General features: G+C 44.9%; 1 protein-coding gene across 3 annotated transcripts in view; it reads right to left on the reverse strand.

The window, feature by feature from the left end:
* The window catches only part of VGLL4 (vestigial like family member 4), a 77,665-nt gene that overhangs the window by 12,862 nt on the left and 42,660 nt on the right, over nt 1–22,143 (reverse strand). For all 3 annotated transcript variants that reach the window (XM_056501669.1, XM_056501667.1, XM_056501666.1), the window contains one exon: nt 12,049–12,235. In XM_056501669.1, the coding sequence (XP_056357644.1) occupies nt 12,049–12,235 (187 nt within the window). The remainder of the gene's footprint in view (nt 1–12,048; nt 12,236–22,143) is intronic.

Consider the following 22,143-nt stretch of genomic DNA (forward strand, 5'->3'; position numbering starts at 1 on the left):
GGGCCCAAAATCACAAAGAAGGATTTCTGAGCAAGCTTGAAAAAGAACTTAAAAATATATACTACAAACAAATCCAGCTGTCCAAACAGCTTTGCCATCCAGTTTGTCTTAAAAATCAGCATATTTTACCAACCCTGAGTCCATGAGCAGTGCTTAAAACCCAGCAATTCCCATGGGCAGAGGGATCCATGGCCACCACCCCATTCCCTGCTAACACAGCTACCTCCAGCTTTATTTTAACAGAACTAGACACGACCCCAACCTCCAGTGAATTCCTCCAATCCTTATAAACCAGCCATGGTTTTCCAGCTGCTGCCCAGTGATCAGAGCACTTACCAAGCATGGTGTGCTGGGGTGGCTGTCACCAAAGGCGCTGCCATGCCAGTGTCCCAGCCCTGCTCAGGGGGCTGCAAGGGGGATAAATAAATCCGTGTGCTGGGCTCCAGGGGGGATAAACCCCGTGCTCTCAGCGTTGTGTGCCGCAGAACCTCCCCCCGAGGCTGTTCTGCTGCCTGGCACCGCCAGGGGGGAATTCACAGCCGGCCCACGGCAACAGGCGGCCCCTGCCAGCTGCTGCAGGAAAAGGGAAAGAAGAGGCCCGCGAAGGGGACAGCGCTGCCTGCACTCACTTCCAGGCTGCAGAGCCTCCAGGAATGCTGCCAAAAGCATTACTGTACCTCCAAGGCAAGAAATCACAGACGGTTCTCACTCCCTTTGGCAGAACCCGAGCGCTGGCTTGAAATGGAAGCTCCGGAGGAGAGTTTCACTGCACAAAGAACAGCCACCCCCTTTTCTTCACACTAGCACAATGCATTGCTCAACAGCAAACTTGCAATTCTGCAACCCAGTTCCAATACCATCTGAGCATTTTCAGCATCTTTATAGTGTTTGTTTTCCAACATCTTATACTGCCTCTATTAACTAAGTCTGAAAGAGGGCAGCTGCTTAAGGATTTCTAACCCACTGATACAGAATATCTGCTCCACAAGATGAGCAGCATTTCCTTTGCATTTCCATTTGCTTTAATTCTGTTACTGTGAGATGGGAAAACTAGAATTGAAAGTGGTATTTCAAAATATGATTCTGTATATACAGGGAGAAAAATCCTAAGAGTTCCTTACACAATTTTTTTTTAAGTAATACAAATTCATTTAAAAAACAAACAAAAACCCCAATAAAATCTGAAAGCATCAGCAATTTGCTCTGAGTGTCAGCCAATTATCTGAAGTATTCATAACATGAAAAAATGCCAAAGCAGCCCAATGCCCTCTTAAGTGACTGTCATCTAAATACAAAACCTCATCCCACCCCACTTTATCAGCTTTGTGCTTCCCTGTTCCTTTGAGCAGCCTTTTCCTTTTCTGGCTCAGTACTCCATCCCAAAACTTGCAGAGATCCTTGTTTTTTTGCAGGAATCACTCCTGCCACAGAACCAAGGTATGGTTTCCTGAGAAGCATAATGAATCCCTCAAAGGAAAGACCTTTAAGTCTAAACTATTGAAGAAACACTGAAAAGAAATGGGATAATCTCACATATAAACAAACACAAGTCAGACTTTCTTTATTTATCCTCACCAAAACAGGATTTTCAGAGATAAACCTTGGACAGACAGTTACTTGCAAATGGAACCAACCAGGAGAACAGATTTCACAGCAGAAGAAATAAATCAATAATAAGCTGTGAAATGCACAAAGGAGTGTCCCATTACAGCCTGCACCAAGCACAGATATTCAGATACAGATGAAATTCCCTTCCTGAAGCCTTAATATTCACAAGTATGAAAGAATGCAAGAGAACCACATGATGTAAGACCTCAGTCCAAAGCCAAACCCACAAAACTGAAATTTAAATCTAATGTACAGTAAAATCAATTAACACCATCTCAGATCCTACTAGTTTTTCTCACAGGATTCTTTTTTAAAGTTTGGCCATCTTTGCTCCAACACTCACAGCATGGTTTTAGAAGGCAGCACTGGTTGCTTTGTAACAGCAAAACTCAGGGATTTATTAAATAAAAAGTTCTGTCTGCTGGAACATTTGTACAAACACAATGCAGAAACAATGACCAAGTTACCCCCTGCAATAGGTACAGACTGCAGATTACCTGCAACTCAATTTTTTTAAAAAAGGGGAATAAACAGATTCAGCAATCTCTCTGTTCTCTACTGCTGCTGCCTTGCTCAGCTCCAAACACATTCCACTCCAAACCTACTCCAACTCCTATGTTTAGGTTCTCTTTTGCTCATTCTAAATTTACATCATTTTTTGAAGAGCCTTTATGTGAGGTCATTCCTGAGACACAAACAACAGAAATTTATCTTATAATAAATAGCCAGGAAACTTCTGAAATGGTAACTGATGTCATTAATTCTGCTGAGGTAGCTTTAACATAATTGAGACTGTAAAGAAAATTTTAAAAATCATGAATGGCTCAAAAAGTGGAGCTGGAACTAGAGAAAGCTCCAGGTTTCAGTGTTACCACAACAAGTGTCTAGGTATAAATGAATATTGCAGCAACCATAGAAAGTTTCCTAAAATGCACAGTGATTCCTAGAGAATAAACATAATCCTTTGCCACATCTTCAAAGTTTTGTTTAACTCTTACTAGGTGGGAATCAGCAGCTGAGCTCCCATTAGATCCAACTTACTTTTCAAGGATTGAGGACAAAAAGTTTTTAGCCTCCCACCACTCCCGTCAGTCCAAGAAGAGAAAGTTTTTGATCCTCTAACCTGCACCTCTGGCTTCCTTGTCCCAGAGCAGTTCTTGGAAAGGAGACAGGACAAGGAATCAGCTCTATGGGATTTATCTTGTTCAGCCACCTCTCCATAACTCTCTCTTCAAAGAACAATAGGTCCAGTTGCCTCTGAAAAATCTTGCAGCACACACCAGAATAATGCTGCAAGGAGGAATGCTTTCTGCCAGCAGTGAAGAGCAATGACAGGAGGCACAAGAGTGAGTGTTTGGGAAGCTGAGAAAGGCCCTGCAGAGGATGTGGTCTGTCCTTGGGAGATGCTGCTACTGCACTTGCAGAGCATTTGTCAGCTTCAGCAAACAACTCAGACACATCAAAGTGTGCCAGAACCTCCATCCTGCAGCTGCCAGTCCAGCCCAGCACTCAGGTTTCCTTTCTGGCTCCAAAGTGAGCCCTGCAGAAGCCACCACAGTGCCTGGATGCTTGGAGGTACCCGAGCTGGTGGAGCAGAGGGAGTGGAACAAGGCAGGACACTGGAGGCACTGGGCTGAATAGGATGGGATCTAGAACAGCAAACCATTGCTGGAAAGGAAATGAAAACTATCCTTGCAGAACTCAGCTGCTTCAAGTGCTTAAGGCACTTTGGATGCTTGGAGGGGAGAACTTCCAGGAGAGCAAATGATAAAAACATGAGGTAAAAGACACACTCCAAATTTCAAACAAGCAGGAAGGAAAACCTGAGTGTAGGGAAAGAGCAGGGAGGCTTTAATGGAAACATCTCCAAGGTCAGAGGGGTCAGAGGGACAGATGCTGTGAAGGATTAATTTGTACCCACTGCAGTGCCCACCCAAACACCTCTGGCACACATTTCCTCCTGCACTCTACCCATCCATCAGAGGGGTCATGTGCAGCTTTTATAACTCCTTTTGAAGTCAAACTTGGCACATGCAATGAGCCTTTTATACCCAGTCACTGGAAAATACTGTAAAAACTATTTATGATCACCAGAGAACACCCTGGGCCAGTGTCAGAGGAAAGGCTGCACATCAAATGCAGCAGTGCTTGTGTCCCAGGGCACCAGGACCAGCCAGGGGCACTCAGCACTGCCAGGGCACTGCAGGCTGTCCTGCAGGCTCTGGGAAAACCTGCTGCTCTTCAAACTCTGGGGTGAAACCTAGCAGGAGTGTTAAAGGAAATACAAAATGCCAGCTGTGTTCTCTTAGAGGATTCACTGGGTTGTTCCTTACAATATTTTTTTACTTTGTTTTATTTGGAAAAAGTACTTTTAATCATCACCTGATGCCTGTCATGGAACTGTTTTTGTAAAAGTCAGTAACAGATTAAACCAATCCTTTAACTTCAAATTTTCACAAGTCTGTGGGATTTTCCCTAGTTCCACCACCTAAAAGACTGCATCAGGTTGAACTTTACAGCAGAGCAGAGGAGCAGAATAATTTACATCAATCAGATGATAAGGGAAATAAAAGATATCAACAGCATGAGCATGGCCAGTTTATTTGGTAAAAGCTTTAACTACACAAACCAGCCTCTGGAAATTCCACAGTGCTGGAATTAACTGTGCCAAATCATCAGGAGAAAATGGGACTACACAGCCTTCCCTTCCAGCTTCACTGGGTCTAATGACAAAAAGGGCCTGGGATCCTTAACATTTACAAATAATGGTCTCTATCCATCAGATACACACTGTAACATTAGCTGAGGTGAAGCAGGAAAAGCTGAGAAACTACAATAATTCACTTCCAAACATTTCAAAAATTCTCAAAAAAGAACCCAGGCTCTTTAGGCCTTTAGACCAAGAGCAGTGTTTGAACAACTGGTTTTTAAGAAATTAGACTTTTTTCACAGGGTGTTTTAAAGAAGGAATAAACATTTCATTAAAAGTTTATTGTAACTGTTTGTAATTGCTAATAAAATCTGAATTACCAAAAACTCTAGAAGCACTATAAAAACAGTAACAGCTTCACTGTATATAGCACAACTATTCAGACCAATATAGTAAAATATTTCCTTGAAAAGCTGGTAACCAAATGGACCCCAACAGCAGCAGATGAGTGTTTGGAGGGCATTTCTGCAGTTTAGGCACCCCACACTCTGCAATCAACAGTCTCCTCTCACAGCAGCTTCTGGTTTAGGGGACACAACTAGAAAAGCAAATCACAAGCAAAAATGTTTGGGGATTCTGCTTACTCCCTTTTGAAGGTATTGGTCTGTGAATTATGACAGTTACTGATTAAAAACTTGACAAAAGTTGATGAAGCAGAATTTGGGCAGAACATCAGTCATGTCAGTGGTGTCAGTCTGTCCACATGGGATCCATCTCATGGGATCCAGCCACACCTAACACCAGCACAACTGTGGGTTCAGTCCCCATGTGGGCCATTCACTGAAGCTGCACTTGATGATCCTTTGGGTCCTTTTCACCATGGAATCTTCTGTGGCTCTGTAACCCATCCACATAGGGTTCATCCACAGTGGGACCAATCCACTTGGAGATTTTTCCACACCATGACCCACCCACATGGGACCCACTCACACCAGGATCCACCCACATGGGACCCACTCACACCAGGATCCACCCACGTGGGACCCACTCACACCAGGATCCACCCACGTGGGACCCACTCACACCAGGATCCACCCACATGGGACCCACTCACACCAGGATCCACCCACGTGGGACCCACTCACACCAGCATCCATACACATGGGACCCACTCACACCAGGATCCACCCACATGGGACCCACTCACACCAGGATCCACCCACGTGGGACCCACTCACACCAGCATCCATACACATGGGACCCACTCACACCAGGATCCACCCACATGGGATCCACTCACACCAGGATCCACCCACGTGGGACCCACTCACACCAGGATCCACCCACGTGGGACCCACTCACACCAGCATCCATACACATGGGACCCACTCACACCAGGATCCACCCACATGGGATCCACTCACACCAGGATCCACCCACGTGGGACCCACTCACACCAGGATCCACCCACGTGGGACCCACTCACACCAGGATCCACCCACATGGGACCCACTCACACCAGGATCCACCCACGTGGGACCCACTCACACCAGCATCCATCTACATGGGATCCATCTCTGCAGAATTCCCACTGGCAAAACAATCCCATTACTGGGATCAAACCCTCCAGACCCCAATGGCAGCAGAGCTCTTTTATCCCCCTCCTCTTTCTTTGAGCATAAACCTCAAACCAAGCCAGCCCCAGTGCTGCACAGCCCCCAGGGCATCCCACAACCTCCAGCCTGTAGCTCAAGGATTCCCTGGGATCCCTCAGCCTCCTCCCCCAGGTCACTGTTGGGGAATCCCAGCAGTGTGCCAGCACCTGGCAATGCTGCAGAAGGAGTTAAACCTGCCAGGCTGTGCCTGCCATCCCATAGCATCAGCACTGCCAGCCTAGGGAACAAAACTACTGATTCAACTAGAAATTAATGTAAGTTTTTATTCCAAACCTTACCCTCACACAGTCATTGTCTATAGCAACCGTGTCCATAACACTCTCATTCTCAAGAGCACAACTTTCTAGTAAAAGGCACATCTGTCAAACTGTAGGAAACATCTGGGAAAATGGTTAAATAGAGAGAAGTGAGATTAAACCTTTGTTTCCATGGGATTGGATATACATCCAGAGTGTTTGCAAAGGTTACTGTTTCTTTTCTTGCTTCTTTCTAAGATCTCAGGCTTTTGGATTGGTGCTGAATTTCACCCCCCAGAGATATAGGTTGATTCACACAATGTAAAATTTTGCTTTTACCCTGGGGTAAAAGTCCAACACCAGGGGTTAAGGGATTCCCCGTTCATTTAAGAGTTGGCCTTGAGGATCCATGTGAGTCCTTTCCAGCTCAGAATATTCTGTGATTCTGTGGTTCCCATTCCCCCCCTGAGTGCACAGGACCCCAGTGCCTTCCCTGAGTGGGTGATCAAACCCCTCTGTGCCACACTAGCATGGCTTTTCCCCTGGAGAGGCAGCTTGGAGCCTTCCACACCATGGAAGGGTCATGCTCCTCCACAAAAGATGGAAAATTAAAGTTAAAAACATGGTATCAAAGCAGAAATCTGGAGCTGGCTAACAAATCCCTTCTGTTTGCAAGTGGAGGAGACACCTGAGCTAACATTGCCTGGGTTTTCAAGTACCTCAACATCTACCCAAATTTTGACAGATAGGTCTTTTTGTGAAGTACTGATAAGCTATCAATCAAATTGCTTTTAGCCCTGAAACTGTTCCTAACAAACCTTTCACGTGTGCTTCAAGTAAAGGGACTGAAGTGCTGTCTGAAATTGCCCCTTGGCTAAGAACTCTGTGTTAAATATTAACTTAGATGTGGTGGCTCTTTCAAGTCTGTCTCTGAAGGTAAAATTTAACATATATTTCCTGAAAACAATTTAATTTTGTGCAGTGTGTGATCCTTATTAATAAATAAGAAAATTATTCACTCATCATTCATGCAATGCTGACAAGAAAAGAAAAAAAATAAATTAGGAAAAGCAGTTTGAAACCTGCTCTGTGATCCTTTGTCCACTTAAACAACAAGAGCTACATTGCCTCAGTTGCACTGAGGAGTTCAGCTCCATCAGGGCTGCTTGGAGAGCCCCAGGTGAACCCCAAAACCCTTCAAGGGCACATTTGTGCTGAGGGCTGGGTGAAGATGCTTCTCTCAGCAGATGAGAGACACTTTGGGTGTTCTTAGCTGTGTGCTGGGGTTTTTTCCCAACTCCAATTTGTCACAATAAAATGACAGTGAAAACATATTTCTCAATACCACATGAAGTTTGGAACCCAAAGAGCAGCAGTTGCAGCAAAGAGCTTCTCTGACAACTCCCACGCTACCTCTGAGAGCCAGTTCTGCCTCTTCTCAAGCCCTGCTGGAGCCACGTTCCTCCACAACACAGACCTGATTTTCTGCAGAACATTTCCACCCTGTGTTCTCAGCCAAGCTAATGAGGAAGGTGACAAGAATCCCACTCTGATGAGGAACTTCATTTATTCAATATTTCAATTCCTACTCAAAGTTTTATCCTTTGAGTTAACTCTAAACTGGCTGAGGCTGCAGCTGAGCCTGCTCTGAGCAGGAGGTTGGAGGAAATGGGTCTGTTCTAACCTGAATCATTCCACAGTCTTCAAATACAGGTAACTTTTAGCACACTTTTTTTTAAAGGATGCCTCACTAATTTCTATCACAGTGTCATTAAAGTGAGAAAATGCCATTGGATATTTATGGCAAAAAAACCTTGTGGTGTAAGGCAGCTTCAGGAGTGTTTGGATGGGATTGACATCATTTTTCAGTGTAACAAAACTGAAGACAGCCCAGAATTTGAAGAGTCTAAAACTACACATAATTTTACATGATACTCATATGCAGACCGTTTTTTACAAGAAAAAAGCCAAATTATTTATCACACAAGCCAAGAGATAATTATTCCCTCGACTTCACAGCTGCTGATATTTAGCCGAAGGAAGAATTTTATACAGAAATTAATTGCCATTGCAATCTTAATGTCACCAAACCAAATGGGAACAAGGGCAAAATTCTCCACGCAGAAGCCCGCCGGTCCCAAAGGCCGAACGCCAGCTCCCAGGCTGACGTTCTGCGACAAGGGAACAGAAATAATGGTCCCGGCTGAACTCCAAAGGACATGGCTCTGCAAGGGGCAGCGCTGCGCCCGCGGGCCGCGCCGGGGACTCTTAGGGCGGCGGGGCGGCCGGGACAAGGCGGCCTTTGTGTGCCCGCGGCTGGAACGGGAGGGAGACGGGGAGGAGAGAGGGGCGAGCGAGGGAGGGAGCCAGCCACAGAGGCCGGGAGGGGAGCGGGGAGCCCTGCAGGGAGGCAAAGAACCCGCAGGAGAGAGGGAGCAGGGAAGGAAAAGAGAGAGGGGGAGCAAGGGGAGCGGGGAGGAGAGCGGGAAGGAGGGAGGGAGCCAGGGAAGGAGAAGGGAAGGAGAGAGACAGGGAAGGAGAAGGGGAGGGAGGAGAGCGGGAGAGAGACAGGGAGAGAGAGAGGGAGTGAGACATGGAAAGAGGGACCAGGGAAGGAGGGAGGGAAGGGAGCACGGGAGGAAGAGCGACAGGGAGCTAGAAGGAGAAGGAGGGGCGGGGGGGGGCGGGGGGAAGAGAGCAGGAGAGAGACAGTGAAAGAGAGCAGGAGGGAGCTCGGGCAGGAGCCCGGGAAGGAGCCAGGGAAGGAGGGAGATCGAGCAGGAGGGAGCTCGGGCAGGACCCCGGGAAGGAGGCAGGGAAGGAGGGAGATCGAGCAGGAGGGAGCTCGGGCAGGAGCCCGGGAAGGAGCCAGGGAAGGAGGGAGATCGAGCAGGAGGGAGCTCGGGCAGGACCCCGGGAAGGAGCCAGGGAAGGAGGGAGATCTGTGCCCCGCAGCGCTGCCCCAAGCGCTCCCCGCAGGGATCAGAACCCCCGGAGCCACCCGCCCCTGCACCGCACAGAATTCTCGCGTAATCCTAGTTCCCCATCGCTGTTTGAGTGAATTCACGGGAAAACAAAGCCATGTTTCAAAGCCGAGCCTCAAAACAAGCTCCCTTCCCCTTCACGAAGCCAAAGCACCTTTTACTTCAGCAAGACTTAACTTCAGTGACTGCATTTCAAGCGGAACACCCGGAGGACACACCAGAAAGTGTGAAATTCGAATAAGGGAATTCCCTATTCCCTGCCACTATATTTTAATTTGGAAGTACTTGTTCTTCCCAGCCGAGGAGTTCACCACTTCTATCACCACAAAAACACAAACCATAAAAGTATATGAAAGGAGGCAGTGTCATGTGCTGGGCTTTTTAAATTAATCCACAAGCTATCCAGTATATTTTATTATCCCAACACTGAGAAAAAGCACTTTTGATAAATTGTTCTTTACACATTAATTCCATTACACATTTGAGGATCCTGCTAGGCTTGCCAGGGCATTTGATTCACTCTGCTCCAGAGACTGCACTCCAATAGTTGTGTTTTTCCACAATAAAAGTAAACATACCCAAGTACAGCTCACAAATGATCCTTCAGGGAATTACACCTGAGCAGGGAATGTCTCAAAGCACTCGGTTTCCAAACAAAAGGCTGACGTAACTGGATTTCTAATGACACATCCAAAGCCTTTCAATGGATTCATTCCCACTGAAGCACAGTGGGGTGCTGCTACCTCAGAGTTAAGATCAAATTGCTAACAAAGAGGTTCCACCATTTATAATGAACCAAACACACAATTCTTGGCCTATTTAATTACATTTCCAGCCACAAGATGCTGGTGTTAAGAGAATGAATACACAACTGCTTCCCGGTTCTACCAGCACCATCACAAAGACCCAAATGCCTGAACAAGAGCTGCTGCTGGAGGTTATAAAGATTTCTGTGCTCAGGTTTTGTATCATGAACACTTTCATCCTGTGGCTTCAGGGCACTTGGCCCTGAAAAGTTCAAAATTCACAGCCTCAAACTTTACAGTCCCAGTCACAGAAATGTCTTGCTGCCACCACAGGCACTGTGCCACCTGATCACACTACACTCCACATCTCTCACACATTTGGATTTCAAAACTGAACCTTACATTGTCAATCTTAAATTTCCAGAACCTCCAAGTCACTGCAATGGCTCCATAAAATAATTCTTTCCCCAAATCTATTGTGTTTTCTTTGGTGTGAACAAGCCAAGCTTCCAGAACACACTTCCCATCTCCCAACCAAAATTCTTAGGACAGATCCACGTGGTCTGAGTAATCCAATTCTACTGTTCAACCAGAAAGTCAGAATCCAAAAAAGATGGAAAAGAGGAAAAACAGTCAAAAAAAATAACTTCATTGGAGGCAGTGGCAGGGAAATGAGAATAAAATTCAGAGAATGTTTGTGAACTTTTCTGATATATCTGAAATACACAGAAATTCAGCTTTTCAGATGAATCACAAATGCTTGAGTTTTTGTAATATTTCACTGAAAGCATATTTTTGCATGGCCAGATCACACTTACAAAATAAAGCAGAAAAAGAGATTGCCTCATGGATGCTATTTTAGATTATAATCCATCTGCAGCAGATGGTTTAATTGAAACAGATTAAGTCACATGAACCCTGGGCAGAAAACCAGTGCTTTTTATTACAAGAAAAGATGCCTGTTTCATATACAAAATCACAGAAAGAATCTACTGAGAAAAACCATAAAAATGTACCACACTGGAAAATATTAGACAGCCCTGACATATAGCTAAGGGATCACATGAAATAAGTGCCTGCATCTTTTAGTTTTGAACCTTGGTTGCACATGAGTCTGCTGGTTCAGACTTCATTATTTTTATGACCTCCGCTATATAAAGTGTTATAATGTACGTAACTGCCAGCTGTGTTTTATTTCATGAGTAGAAAATGAGCCTTAAAAAAAAAAAAATCACACTTTTTCCCCATAAAGTTACATAATATTTCAAATATGCCATCAATCTCCTCAGTTGTGTCATGCATCCAGAAATGCAGCACACAGCTCTTTCCAAGCACTCCTGGTCCCAGAGAAAGGCTATAAATAGTTAATTTTGGGGAGAGGAGGAGGCATGTTGTAAATGAGAAGGAGCTTTTATTGTTTTGCATTACTTCAGCGCTGGATTCCCGATTTGTAACAAATTCCAAGGCTGCAGACTGCGGGCCCAGCCTGTGAGTAAGGCAGCGGTGATTTATGGGAGGATAAATCCCTGCTCCACATCCCATGACTGTGGAATGCGCGGAATGCCGGGGCTGCAGGAGCTGAGGCAGCAGCCGCAGCAGCTCCATCCATGGCTTCCTGCAGGCAGGAATGCCAGGAATTCTGCAGCAGTGCCAGCCAGGCTCGCATTCCCAGGCAGGCATCTGCTGATTGCCCAACAGGCGCTCTCAGCCTTACCTGGGCCGCACATTCCACACCTGACTGTCAGAGAGGAATGTTTAGCAACAACTGCCGCTTGCCCAGTTGTCAAGGCAGCCCAGGAAGCAGCTGGCTCCGAGCTCCTGGCCTCGGAAAAATGCAAAGCACTTGTGTTCCTCCTGCTGCTGCTGCTGCCTCCCCACCCCCAGGCAGAGCCTCAGAATGGGGGGAAGTGAAAGCAGCGCCTTACAAAGAACGAGGGAACAATACTGCAGAAATCGCAAGGTGAATACGTATGGCTTGCTATAAATAGTTAGGCTGAGCTAATTCCTGTTACCTCACGCTGCAGGAAAACAAAGGAAAACATGAAAACCCATCTAATGGGCGGCTCTTGTGCAGATCTCCCACACCAGCTGGAACAAAGGGGAAAAGCGAGCGCAAAGTGTGAGGCAGGACAGGATGGAGGCACTTACAGATGCGGGTTGAACATGCGGCTCATTTTGGAGACGTGGTCGCTCTCACAGTCCAGCTCCTCGTCCCCTTGGTCCATGCTGAGCTTCCTCTTGCTGGGGCTGATGGGCGGCGGGCCCGTGCGGTGGTTGCTGAGCGCGGGGGATTGCAGGGGCTGCATTCGGGGCTCCCCTCTCAGCGCCGCTTCACCTGCCCGGGGACACACCACAGGGGGTCACAGTCTAATAGAACAGCACAACCACCCCCTAGAGCACACAGCAAAACACCCCGACATTCCCCAGCAACATCCCCCAAACCACAGAAACATCTCCCAAACGGCACACGTGTGATGGGGCTGTAGGATGGACACGGCACCCAAAGCACGCTTTGTGCTGGAACAAAGTGAGACAGGGGCAGCTCATCCCAGCTGATCCCAAGGGCTGAGATCCCAGCCTGAGATCCCAGCTAACCCATCTCTGCAGCCCAGCTGATCCCAAGGGCTGAGATCCCAGCCTGAGATCCCAGCTAACCCATCTCTGCAGCCCAGCTGATCCCAAGGGCTGAGATCCCAGCCTGAGATCCCAGCTAACCCATCTCTGCAGCCCAGCTGATCCCAAGGGCTGAGATCCCAGCCTGAGATCCCAGCTAACCCATCTCTGCAGCCCAGCTGATCCCAAGGGCTGAGATCCCAGCCTGAGATCCCAGCTAACCCATCTCTGCAGCCCAGCTGATCCCAAGGGCTGAGATCCCAGCCTGAGATCCCAGCTAACCCATCTCTGCAGCCCAGCTGACCCCAAGGGCTGAGATCCCAGCCTGAGATCCCAGCTAACCCATCTCTGCAGCAGCTCTGTCACTCAGAGTCCTCCCCTGGCAGGCTGCAATCCAGGCTGTGATTACCTCACTCTGCAAACCATGACTATTCACAGGGAAATAAAAGCTTTGTTCCTCTTCTTACGGTTGCGGTTATAAATTCCAGAACTACAGTTCACGTTAATGCCAAATATTCCAGATCTAAAACTGAATAAACGTTGGGATTCTCCAATGATTCCCTTTATAAAAAGCTGTCCAAAACAAGCTTGTCTGGTATATAACTATGCAAGGGAAAAATTAGGGGGGAAATTGGAACTTGCTGATTCAAATTTTAAATATGTCCTTAAGCATCTTTCTCTGCACTTTAAAACTATGTTTGGACCTATGAACAAAAGAGCAAAATTCTTCAGCAGAGGAATCACAGAAATGCTTATTTCCAACTGGTGGCAGACTGAGTAGATGATAAGTTTTTATACAACAACACTTCCCAGAAAAAGCCATTCCCAGCATATGGGAGCTGTGTATAAATGATTCCAGCAATGCTACAGTTGGCTGTGCACAAACACATGGACACAGCCATTAAAGGTTTTCCCATTTCAGTTAAATGTCTCACTGCTCCTACAGCCTGAACACAGTGCTGCACTTCCCCACCTATGGAATTTACTGGAACTCACATCCTCAGGCCATATTTAGACCTCCTAGGATTTAAAGATGTTTAAAAGGTGCTTTTGGGGCTCCATCAGGGGCTTGGAGAGGAACTAAATTAACCAGGGTTACCTATTCTGGTAATATCCCTGAAATAGCTGCTTTTGCTGGAGTTGAAAATTTGTATTTTTCCTACACTGCCAGAAGCATTTTGTTTTCTACACAGCCATAATTTCCAGACCTAAAATTAGGCCTGAGTTAACTCCATCTAGAGCCCTGTGGTACCTGACAATGGAAATCTTTGTGTGCCACCACACATTTTCACATCATCACCGAGGCAGATGATTTATAAAATGTTGCTTTAATTCCACACATGACAAATAACATTTTGTTGGAAAAAAAAAAAAAAAGGAGTGAGGAGAAAACCTCCTGAATGTTTACCAGTAAAAATAAGCATTCTGCCAATTTAGTCAGCATAATATAAACTAGCAAATATACACTGACCTATAATACACCACAAGCCATGATTTCTATTAAAGACTCTGGCACCAAATCTAAATAGGAACTTTCCATCTCAGCTCTAAATAGCAAAAACTGTGCCCTGCTGCAAATGCTCTGGGACAGACACCCAGAGCTCTCCTGTTCCAACCAAACATTAATTGAGAAGCCCCCACAATCATCCCAGTGCCATGAAAAGAGCTTTCATCAACACAACATTTCTTGGAAATTGTTTTCAGATCAGTAAATTTGTGCATGTTTCCTTTGTATTTTGCCAATAGAAACCCCCACCTACGGAGTGTTCGTGTTCTAAACTTTCAAAGCAAACCACATCACACCAGTTCCTCTCCATGAGGAATCTCCCTCACTCCTGTCTTTGAAAAGGAATCATTTAAGAGCAATGTCAAAAGATAAAGCTTTCAGCACCTGGGGCTGGAGGCTGTGTCCTCCCACCCATGCACGATCACTCTTCTCCCTGCAGTATCTCCCATCACTTCTGGGGACTCCAACACAAAATTCCACAACAGCAATTACAAATCCCATGTGGGCACCTAATTCCTCCTGACTCCTGAGATCTCCTAACTCTACCTTGGGCAGTTTAAATACCCATGTAAAGATAACTTGGGTGTTCATAAAACCCCAAAAATCTCCAGACATTATTCAATTCAGTAGATCAGAACTTGCTCTTTTCCCCCAAACAGGACCTGATGCTATACAATTACCAACATGGGGCTTTTTTATTTCAAAATTTAAAAACTCACTTCTTCTATGTATGGTAACAACAGCATTTATAAATTACATTCAGATTGAGTATAAAATCTGGTAAAAATGCTATTGTATGCTATTAAAGAAATTTAGCAAAGAAAGGAAGGTCTTCTAATTAAAGCCTATCCAATTTGGTAATGCATTTTTCTGACTATGCAGAGAACACCAAGACTTCAGCTAAACATACCAGGATCTGACCAGCAGCACTGGGCCAAAATTAATCAAATTAACTAAACTTTGAACAGGTGGGAGCAGTGAGAGTCTCTTACAGGACAGACAGGACAGTTCCATTTGTCAGCCCCTCCTGCCCACACCAGGCAGGAGAACAGTGCCAAAAGGAGTCCAGATAACAGGGACAATGAAGGAAACGAGGAAAAATCTCTTTACATTGTTTAGAGGGATAAAATGCAAATTCCTATACTGGTTTTGCACAGCACCTCGAGTATTCATGGGGCCTGCACATTTGATTAGGGCTAAAACTGCTCTTCATTTAAATAAAATTCCTTCCCCCCTACTTTCCTCCTTACCAAACATGAATTTGAAGCAGAGAGAAAGAAACCACAGAGGAGACTACGGCCCCAAATGCTGTTTCAGGGACTAGATTTGTCTCCCTCAGCTGACCACACTCCATGGAAACCAGACTCCCATCACACAGCTGGCAAGGCAACACTCTGATAAAACAACTGTGTTTTATAAATTCCCCAAGTCCAAACTCCAGGCTTGGAAATTCATTACTGTGACGGCTTGTGTCTGCCCTGCAACTGAGAGCAGAGATAGCAAACACATTTATTGTGCCTCTCATAATGCTCCTCTTTGTTTCAGCCAGCAGCTGGTGGAAGGCACTCCAGATCTGCTGCTTTCAGATACTTCTACTTACAACTATTCATACTAGTCTTTTTTTTTTTTTTTACTTCTCCTCCTCCTTCTCTTTTATTATTAAAACTGTTGGGCAACATGATAAAGCACAGACAAGCTAAACAAAGATAACACCGTGACGTAGTGTCTGCCTATAGAGCAGCTCTGCTCTCACTTGACACCAGCCCATGCAGTCAGCAGGAATGTGCTCCATGTTAACCACTTAGGAGCCTGACTGCAAGTGCTCCCACTGCCCACGATGTTTGTCAGGCCAGCAGGGCTCTCCCCAGCCCCTGGCAGCCCTGGGACAGCTCTGTAAACAGAGGATGTCCAGCTCTGCTTGCCTTGCTCTGGCCCCACTGGAGCGTGCACAACAGCAAAAGTCGTGTTTTTACAAGTGTGCCTTGACAGAGAGACACCAGAGGGGTCTGAAATCTGCCTGAGAGCTCCAGGAGTCACCAAAGACTGGAAAAAAAATATATATACACTACTCTGGCAGCAAGCTTCCTTCCTGTGACTCGGTTTGGGCTGCAGGGACACAGGGCTGCCATATCCTATCCCCCCTCCCAATTTCCTCTCTCCTGCTGGCTGCTCTTAATGCACAAAGGCTGAGCATTAATTACAGCCCAGAAATGAAAGGCTTTGTCCTGCCAGCTGAAGATTGACATGGTGCAGACCTTAGGCAGGTTAGAGTAAAACTCCTTGAAAGAAAATCCCAGCACTGCCCTCGCCTGTTTTTTGCTCTGCATCTAACAAATGGATTTATCCACAAGAGTGAATTCCTGACAAGTTTGTTAACTTTTAGAAAAAAACCCAACAACTTAAAGTTCTTCAGTTGTGGTGTTTGCCATCAAGGTCCTTACCTTCAAGGTCTTGGATCGAATTACTATGACCTCAGGCCACTCTATTAATTAAAAAACTCATGGGCAAGAGCATTAAACCAACTTTAATTAACGGGCATCACACCTTTAATTACTTTTTCCAATACCTGCAGACAAGCTCTCTTTAGTGAGAGGAGTTGCCTCATGTTCTTAAGGCCAGATTCCCAGGAGTAGTACATGAAGATCTTCAAGGGCAGTTTTTTCTATTGATTCAAGATAAAATTTACTTTCATGGCATATAGTGAAAAGCCAAGATCTTCAGAAAAGCAATATAGATTTGAAAAGGATACTATGAAATAAATTTTTTTCTATTGCTTTATTCTAAAAATTATTAGGAGATTGAATAACAAATAGATTGGAACAAATTTCCAAACTATTGCATGTTTTATTCCACTATGGCAAATACAGAAGCCAATCTGTGCCAACATAAATTGGGATAAATGGCATAAAAATTCCAATTCATGCACAAAATAAAAATAATCACATGATTTGAGATATCAAATACCAAGCAGGGAAGTCACCACAAATTACTCAATTCAACAAGTCATCAAAACAAGTTACCAGCACAGAATTGCAGTGCAGCAGCAGAGTCCCTGTGCAGATGCTGCCAGCTGCCTGCTCTGGGTGTGATTTCACCTCACACTGCACAGTGCTGATAGCCCTGGCACTGGGAAATTCCCCAGAATCAGGTCTGTGTGAAACAGGCTGCAGGCAGTCTGGAAAGTGTGCAGTTCCAGGCAGATTTGCTTCACTTGCTCGACCAAAGGCAACAAATAAATCCATTCTCAGCAGGCAATCCTTGGTCACCGTGAAAGACATCCCAAGAAGAATCACTAATTATATTATTTATATCATTGCTGAGCACTTCTGCAACCCCCACTCAGAAAAAAAACCAAGACCTTTTATTCCCAAAATCAGCATTCTGCACCACTACTTTATTTCTGGGTTGCTTCTACAGATGAAATGATTTAAGACAAGCTTAAATAAGACTTAATTCTGGGAAGTAGTAGATCAACCACTGTAAACAGAGTCACAGTAGTCTGTATTTCCTTTAGAGTACATTAAACAGGCCTATCTGGAGAGCATAATAAAACAGCAAACTACAGAACAACAAAAAATTAAGTATTAATGGCAACAGCCTGATTAAAACATGCTGCTAAGAAATCAGATCTTGGAAATAGTCTTTATTATAATTGATAGATTTCTTTCAGCAGCCAACTTACTGATTCCTTTATCTGCCACATATTTTACTGCTATGATAACAAAAAGCTAATTTAGGAAACCAGAAAGTCACATACACATGTGGAGAAAAATTGGCAAAAGCCTCTTCTCCTCCGTTTACAAAACATATGAAAAGCACTTACTCCTGGAAACAAGCTCTGGCTACCACTGTGCTGGGATCTGTATGCCAGAAAACCCATGGCCAAAACCAAAATACAGTGATTCAAGCGACTGCTCTGTGCTGGCTCCTCCAGCTGCCCCTGCCTGCCAAGCAGGGACACATTCTGCTCCACACTGCAGGCAGGAACATTAAATAGTGACCTCTGCATTCAATCACCTCCACCCACTTTCCTTCAAAAGCCTCACAAAGGAGCCAGAATTTGGTGCTGCAGCCTGCAGCAGGCTGGCTTGAGGATCCTTCCAAAAATATATTGGTAATCAAAATTAGAGATGATTTATACTTAGTAGGTCTTGAAAACGTTGCATTATGTACCAAAAACTACAGTTCAACAGGCAGAAAATGGCAAATTTGCCTCCCTCAAGCCAACATGACCCTATTTGCTCCTCCAAAGGTAGTGTGAAAAACTGACTACTCATCTGAAATTCTCTCTCCTCACAGTGTAAAAGCACAGCTGTACAAAATACTATGGCTACATCAACTGCTTCAATTCCACAAACTATTTCACAAATACATAAGATTAACAAAAAAGTCTTTGCTGAACACTTCAACAAGGGCTGAAAAATTCCCCTGAAAACTTCAGCTGAGGGAGTCTCCCTGGTAAGGAGGCAAGAATTGATGGCATGGGAAGAAACATGGCAGCAGATGTGCCACAAAGCAAGCAGGGTGGAATCAATTTTAATGCTGTGGTCTGGCAGAGCTCCTTAATATTTCCTCTGTCAAACTGCAGCTTTCACACCTCAACAGTTGTGACTGTGAGGCTGTGTTCAGTTCCAGCCCAACAATGAACTCAGGCTTGGGTCTAACTTTAGACCATGAGATTACCTCAGCTCTCACTTAAGATCAAGTCCCATTTAGGTAACTTACAAAAACTGAAAAAAGTGTTGCTTTTTCTGCTCGTGCAAACTGTGGCTAAAACAAGATTTCAATTATCTGGCAGGCAAGATTTAGATGTAGTCAATGCTGAAACTACACTGATCTCCAGATACATAACACCAGTCACATCAATGTCAGCAAAGGATTTCTCTGACACAGGATGGGTTTGTGCTCAAGGAGCAGGATTGCACCCCAGGAACAGCCTCTGAGCCTTTCTGCCAGCTCTCCCAGGAAAAACCTGCATCAACCATCCAAAGTCAGTTAAGAGGGACTAAAAATTAGCATAATTATCATTTTGTCTTTGCTCAGAGAAGAACCAAGCTCTGGGCTAAGCCCAGCTCCTGAATCCAGCCAAGGGCAGCAGTTTGGGCATCCCAGACATGGGAGGGAAGAAAGCAAGACAAAGGGAGAAGAATCATCTACACTTCCTGCAGAAAACAGTAAATTCTATATTCCTTTTGCTTAGCAAACATGACATTTCTCTTTACTGGGCAGCAAAAGACACATGTGATAATGTGATTTTATTGAAAATGTAAAAGCATTATGAATAAAATTTTTTTTGGTGAATTAAATATAAGTAAGGCAACATGTTGAAGATGTTGTGTCCCAGACAAAAGGTGTTTTCAGGTCTAGGTGTTCTTTTTTTGGTCATCAAGACTGGGAGTTTTAAATGACCTTATTACATAAAAGATGGCAAAGCTAAACTAATCAAAGACCAGCTGGAACAATCAAAGCCAGAAGCCCTGCCATCTATTCCAAAAGTAAATCAGAGTCACAGCAAGGTCACTACAGAAGAAATTGTAGGACTGAGGGCTAAAGCAGTTATTTCAATGCACTAAATCCCACCTTAGAGCTGTACTGTCATGTGATGGCAAAAAGAGACAAATTCAATTGTGAAAGCTCAGATTTGAGTAATTACCCCTAAAGAGAAAATATTTGTTACCCTCCCTCTGGTTTGGTTGGTTGGCTTTGGGGTTTTTTTGGATGTTGTTTCTGTTAGTGGATACTCAGGTTTAAACACCTCTGCTCCAATGGCTGATATTCCATGGATATGATCCTGTAATATAAATTAAATTCTCAGTGTTCCTTGTGGGTATGAACACAGTCAGGATGTTCTACAGAAATCATGCTTCAAACATTAATTTTGAGATGTTCACTTGCAACAGGGTCATATTAAAAGTAAATCCAATAAATTGTGCACACTTTCCTTCATAAGGTTTTGAAGCAAAAGGTGTAATAGAAAGGTAAAAAAAAAAATCCACTTATTTCAACTGGAGCCTATTTTTAGAAGTATTACAGGCTTTTATTGCAGTTTAAAATAAACATGCTCTGAACACCTTTTCTCACATTATTCTCCTTCACTACATGTGGAAAAATTTGGACCATCAAGAAAATGAGCTCTCTAAAAGAGATGTGAAATCTGATATTGCACTTTCCAGCAATATTTCTTTTATTCCCATTTTATTTCTCCCCAAATTCCCTACCTGGAAGGTTAAACAGCCCTCAAGAGAGGTTAGAAATGCTTTAAAATATGATCTGAAAAGCAGATGTATTTAAAACGTTAGGAAAAGACATGCACAGGTGGGTGCTGCCTTTGGGATGGATCTGGAATAAAGCAGGGTCACTGTGCAAGATCCTGAGGGGATCCCTGGGACTTGCATCCAAGTGACCAAATCCTCTCCCTAAACCACAGTGAAATGAGAGAAAAGTCACATTTGGCCCCACAAACACAAGGAAAAGTTGGATTTCCACTTTGGTTTTGCTGATGTGCAGCCTCATGGTCTCCCAGATGAGGGACACTGAGCCCCTCCAGCCAAGCTGGACAGAATATCCAAGATTTTAATCCACTGAGCAGCAGAACAATCCCAACCCATCTCCCACAAAGAATCCATTGTGGAGAACAAAATCCCTTTGTCCTTCAGAAGGGCTCCAAAATCCCCTGTGCAGAGGGAGAGCCGCAACAACTGGGCAGGGCAGTGGGATTGGGAATCCTCAGCAGCCACGGGAGCCTGCAGAGGAAAACAAGATCCTCTTTGGCCTGGCCAGTGAGCAGCATGTGCCAGCCTGCCCCTTCCTCTGTGCTCCCTCTGCTTTCTTTTACTGGGAGCCAGTGGCTGGGCCCTGCCTCAGCCTCAGCACAAGCCCTGTAGAGTGCACAATGTAAGACTTCCAATCCTCTGCATTTGTATTATTCTGAGATGTAGCTCAACACTCCCTCAGGTGCTGCTCTCCTGCAGGGTTTTAACAACCAAGAACTTGTGAAGGTTTCTAGAAGAACCCAGAGAACAGTGCAGCTCATGAGATTCAAAGGAAAGGATTCCATATCATTTCTCCAGGTTTATGGGTGCTGGTATAAAGAAACATATAAAAGATAAAATATCACTGTTGTTCCTGACAGGACTGTCTTCCAAAACAAACAGACACACAGCACCTCTTCTGAGGAAAAAGATACAACAAATCTGTGCCTCTGGCAGAGCATTTTTTAATCTTGGGTTCATGACACACAACTACATTAATTTTACTGGAGAAAAAGAAAATGGCCATGAAGAGATGTACAGAAAAATTTTAGCTAACCAGAGAGCACAAAAGCTTTAGAACTGTTGCTCCACTGTAAGGTTTAGCTGTGCAAAAGGTGGTAGCAGAAAATGAATTCCTGCCCAGAAGGACTGAAGGTGGTGGATGTGAACTCAAGCACTCCCAGCCAGCCCAGCAGCAGTGCTGGAATTGCTGGAGGCTGTCCCAGGGATAAAAGGGAGCCAGTGCCCTGGAGCCAGGGATGGATGGATAGCAGCACTGCCCAGCCCAGAGCTGTTTATTTCACAAGCAGGGGGAGCTTTGTGGGGCCAAGTTGCAGGGTCACTTCAAATCAATGTTCTCTCCAAGGGGAGGGCAGATGGAGGGAGGGAGGGACTGTGCTTGCTACCAAGAAATTACATGCTGCCTGGGCAGCCTTTCTCACAGTTTTCTGGGCACTGAGGACAGGTTTTCCAGAACTCTTGGAAAAACAAGCAGACGTTCTTATTTTTGAAGTTATCTTGACAGTCATGGGGTTGGAAGGGGTGAGCAGCACCAAAGTTACACTCTGCTGCTCAAAGACCTTTAATTAGGGCTGTGTCTCCCTGCCCTATACGTACTAGCCCTTAGCTGAATCTCTCCAGGCTCCTTCTCTGTTTATTTCAGAGCTGCAGAAACAACTCAGTCCTGACAGAACCCAGAAAAGACAGGGAAGTGCAGATGGGTTGGTAGAACAAAGGTAACAAAAATATGTCAGCTGTGTGTTTGTGACCCACAGTCACATCACACTATCCCCACAGGAGCCAGGAATCAAACCTCTCACTGCATTACTATGACATAATTCCCCAGTGAATCACCTGTTAAATGCTCCCCCA

The sequence above is a fragment of the Oenanthe melanoleuca genome, chromosome 12 (genome assembly GCF_029582105.1).
Source record: "Oenanthe melanoleuca isolate GR-GAL-2019-014 chromosome 12, OMel1.0, whole genome shotgun sequence".
NCBI classification, from domain to species: domain Eukaryota; kingdom Metazoa; phylum Chordata; class Aves; order Passeriformes; family Muscicapidae; genus Oenanthe; species Oenanthe melanoleuca.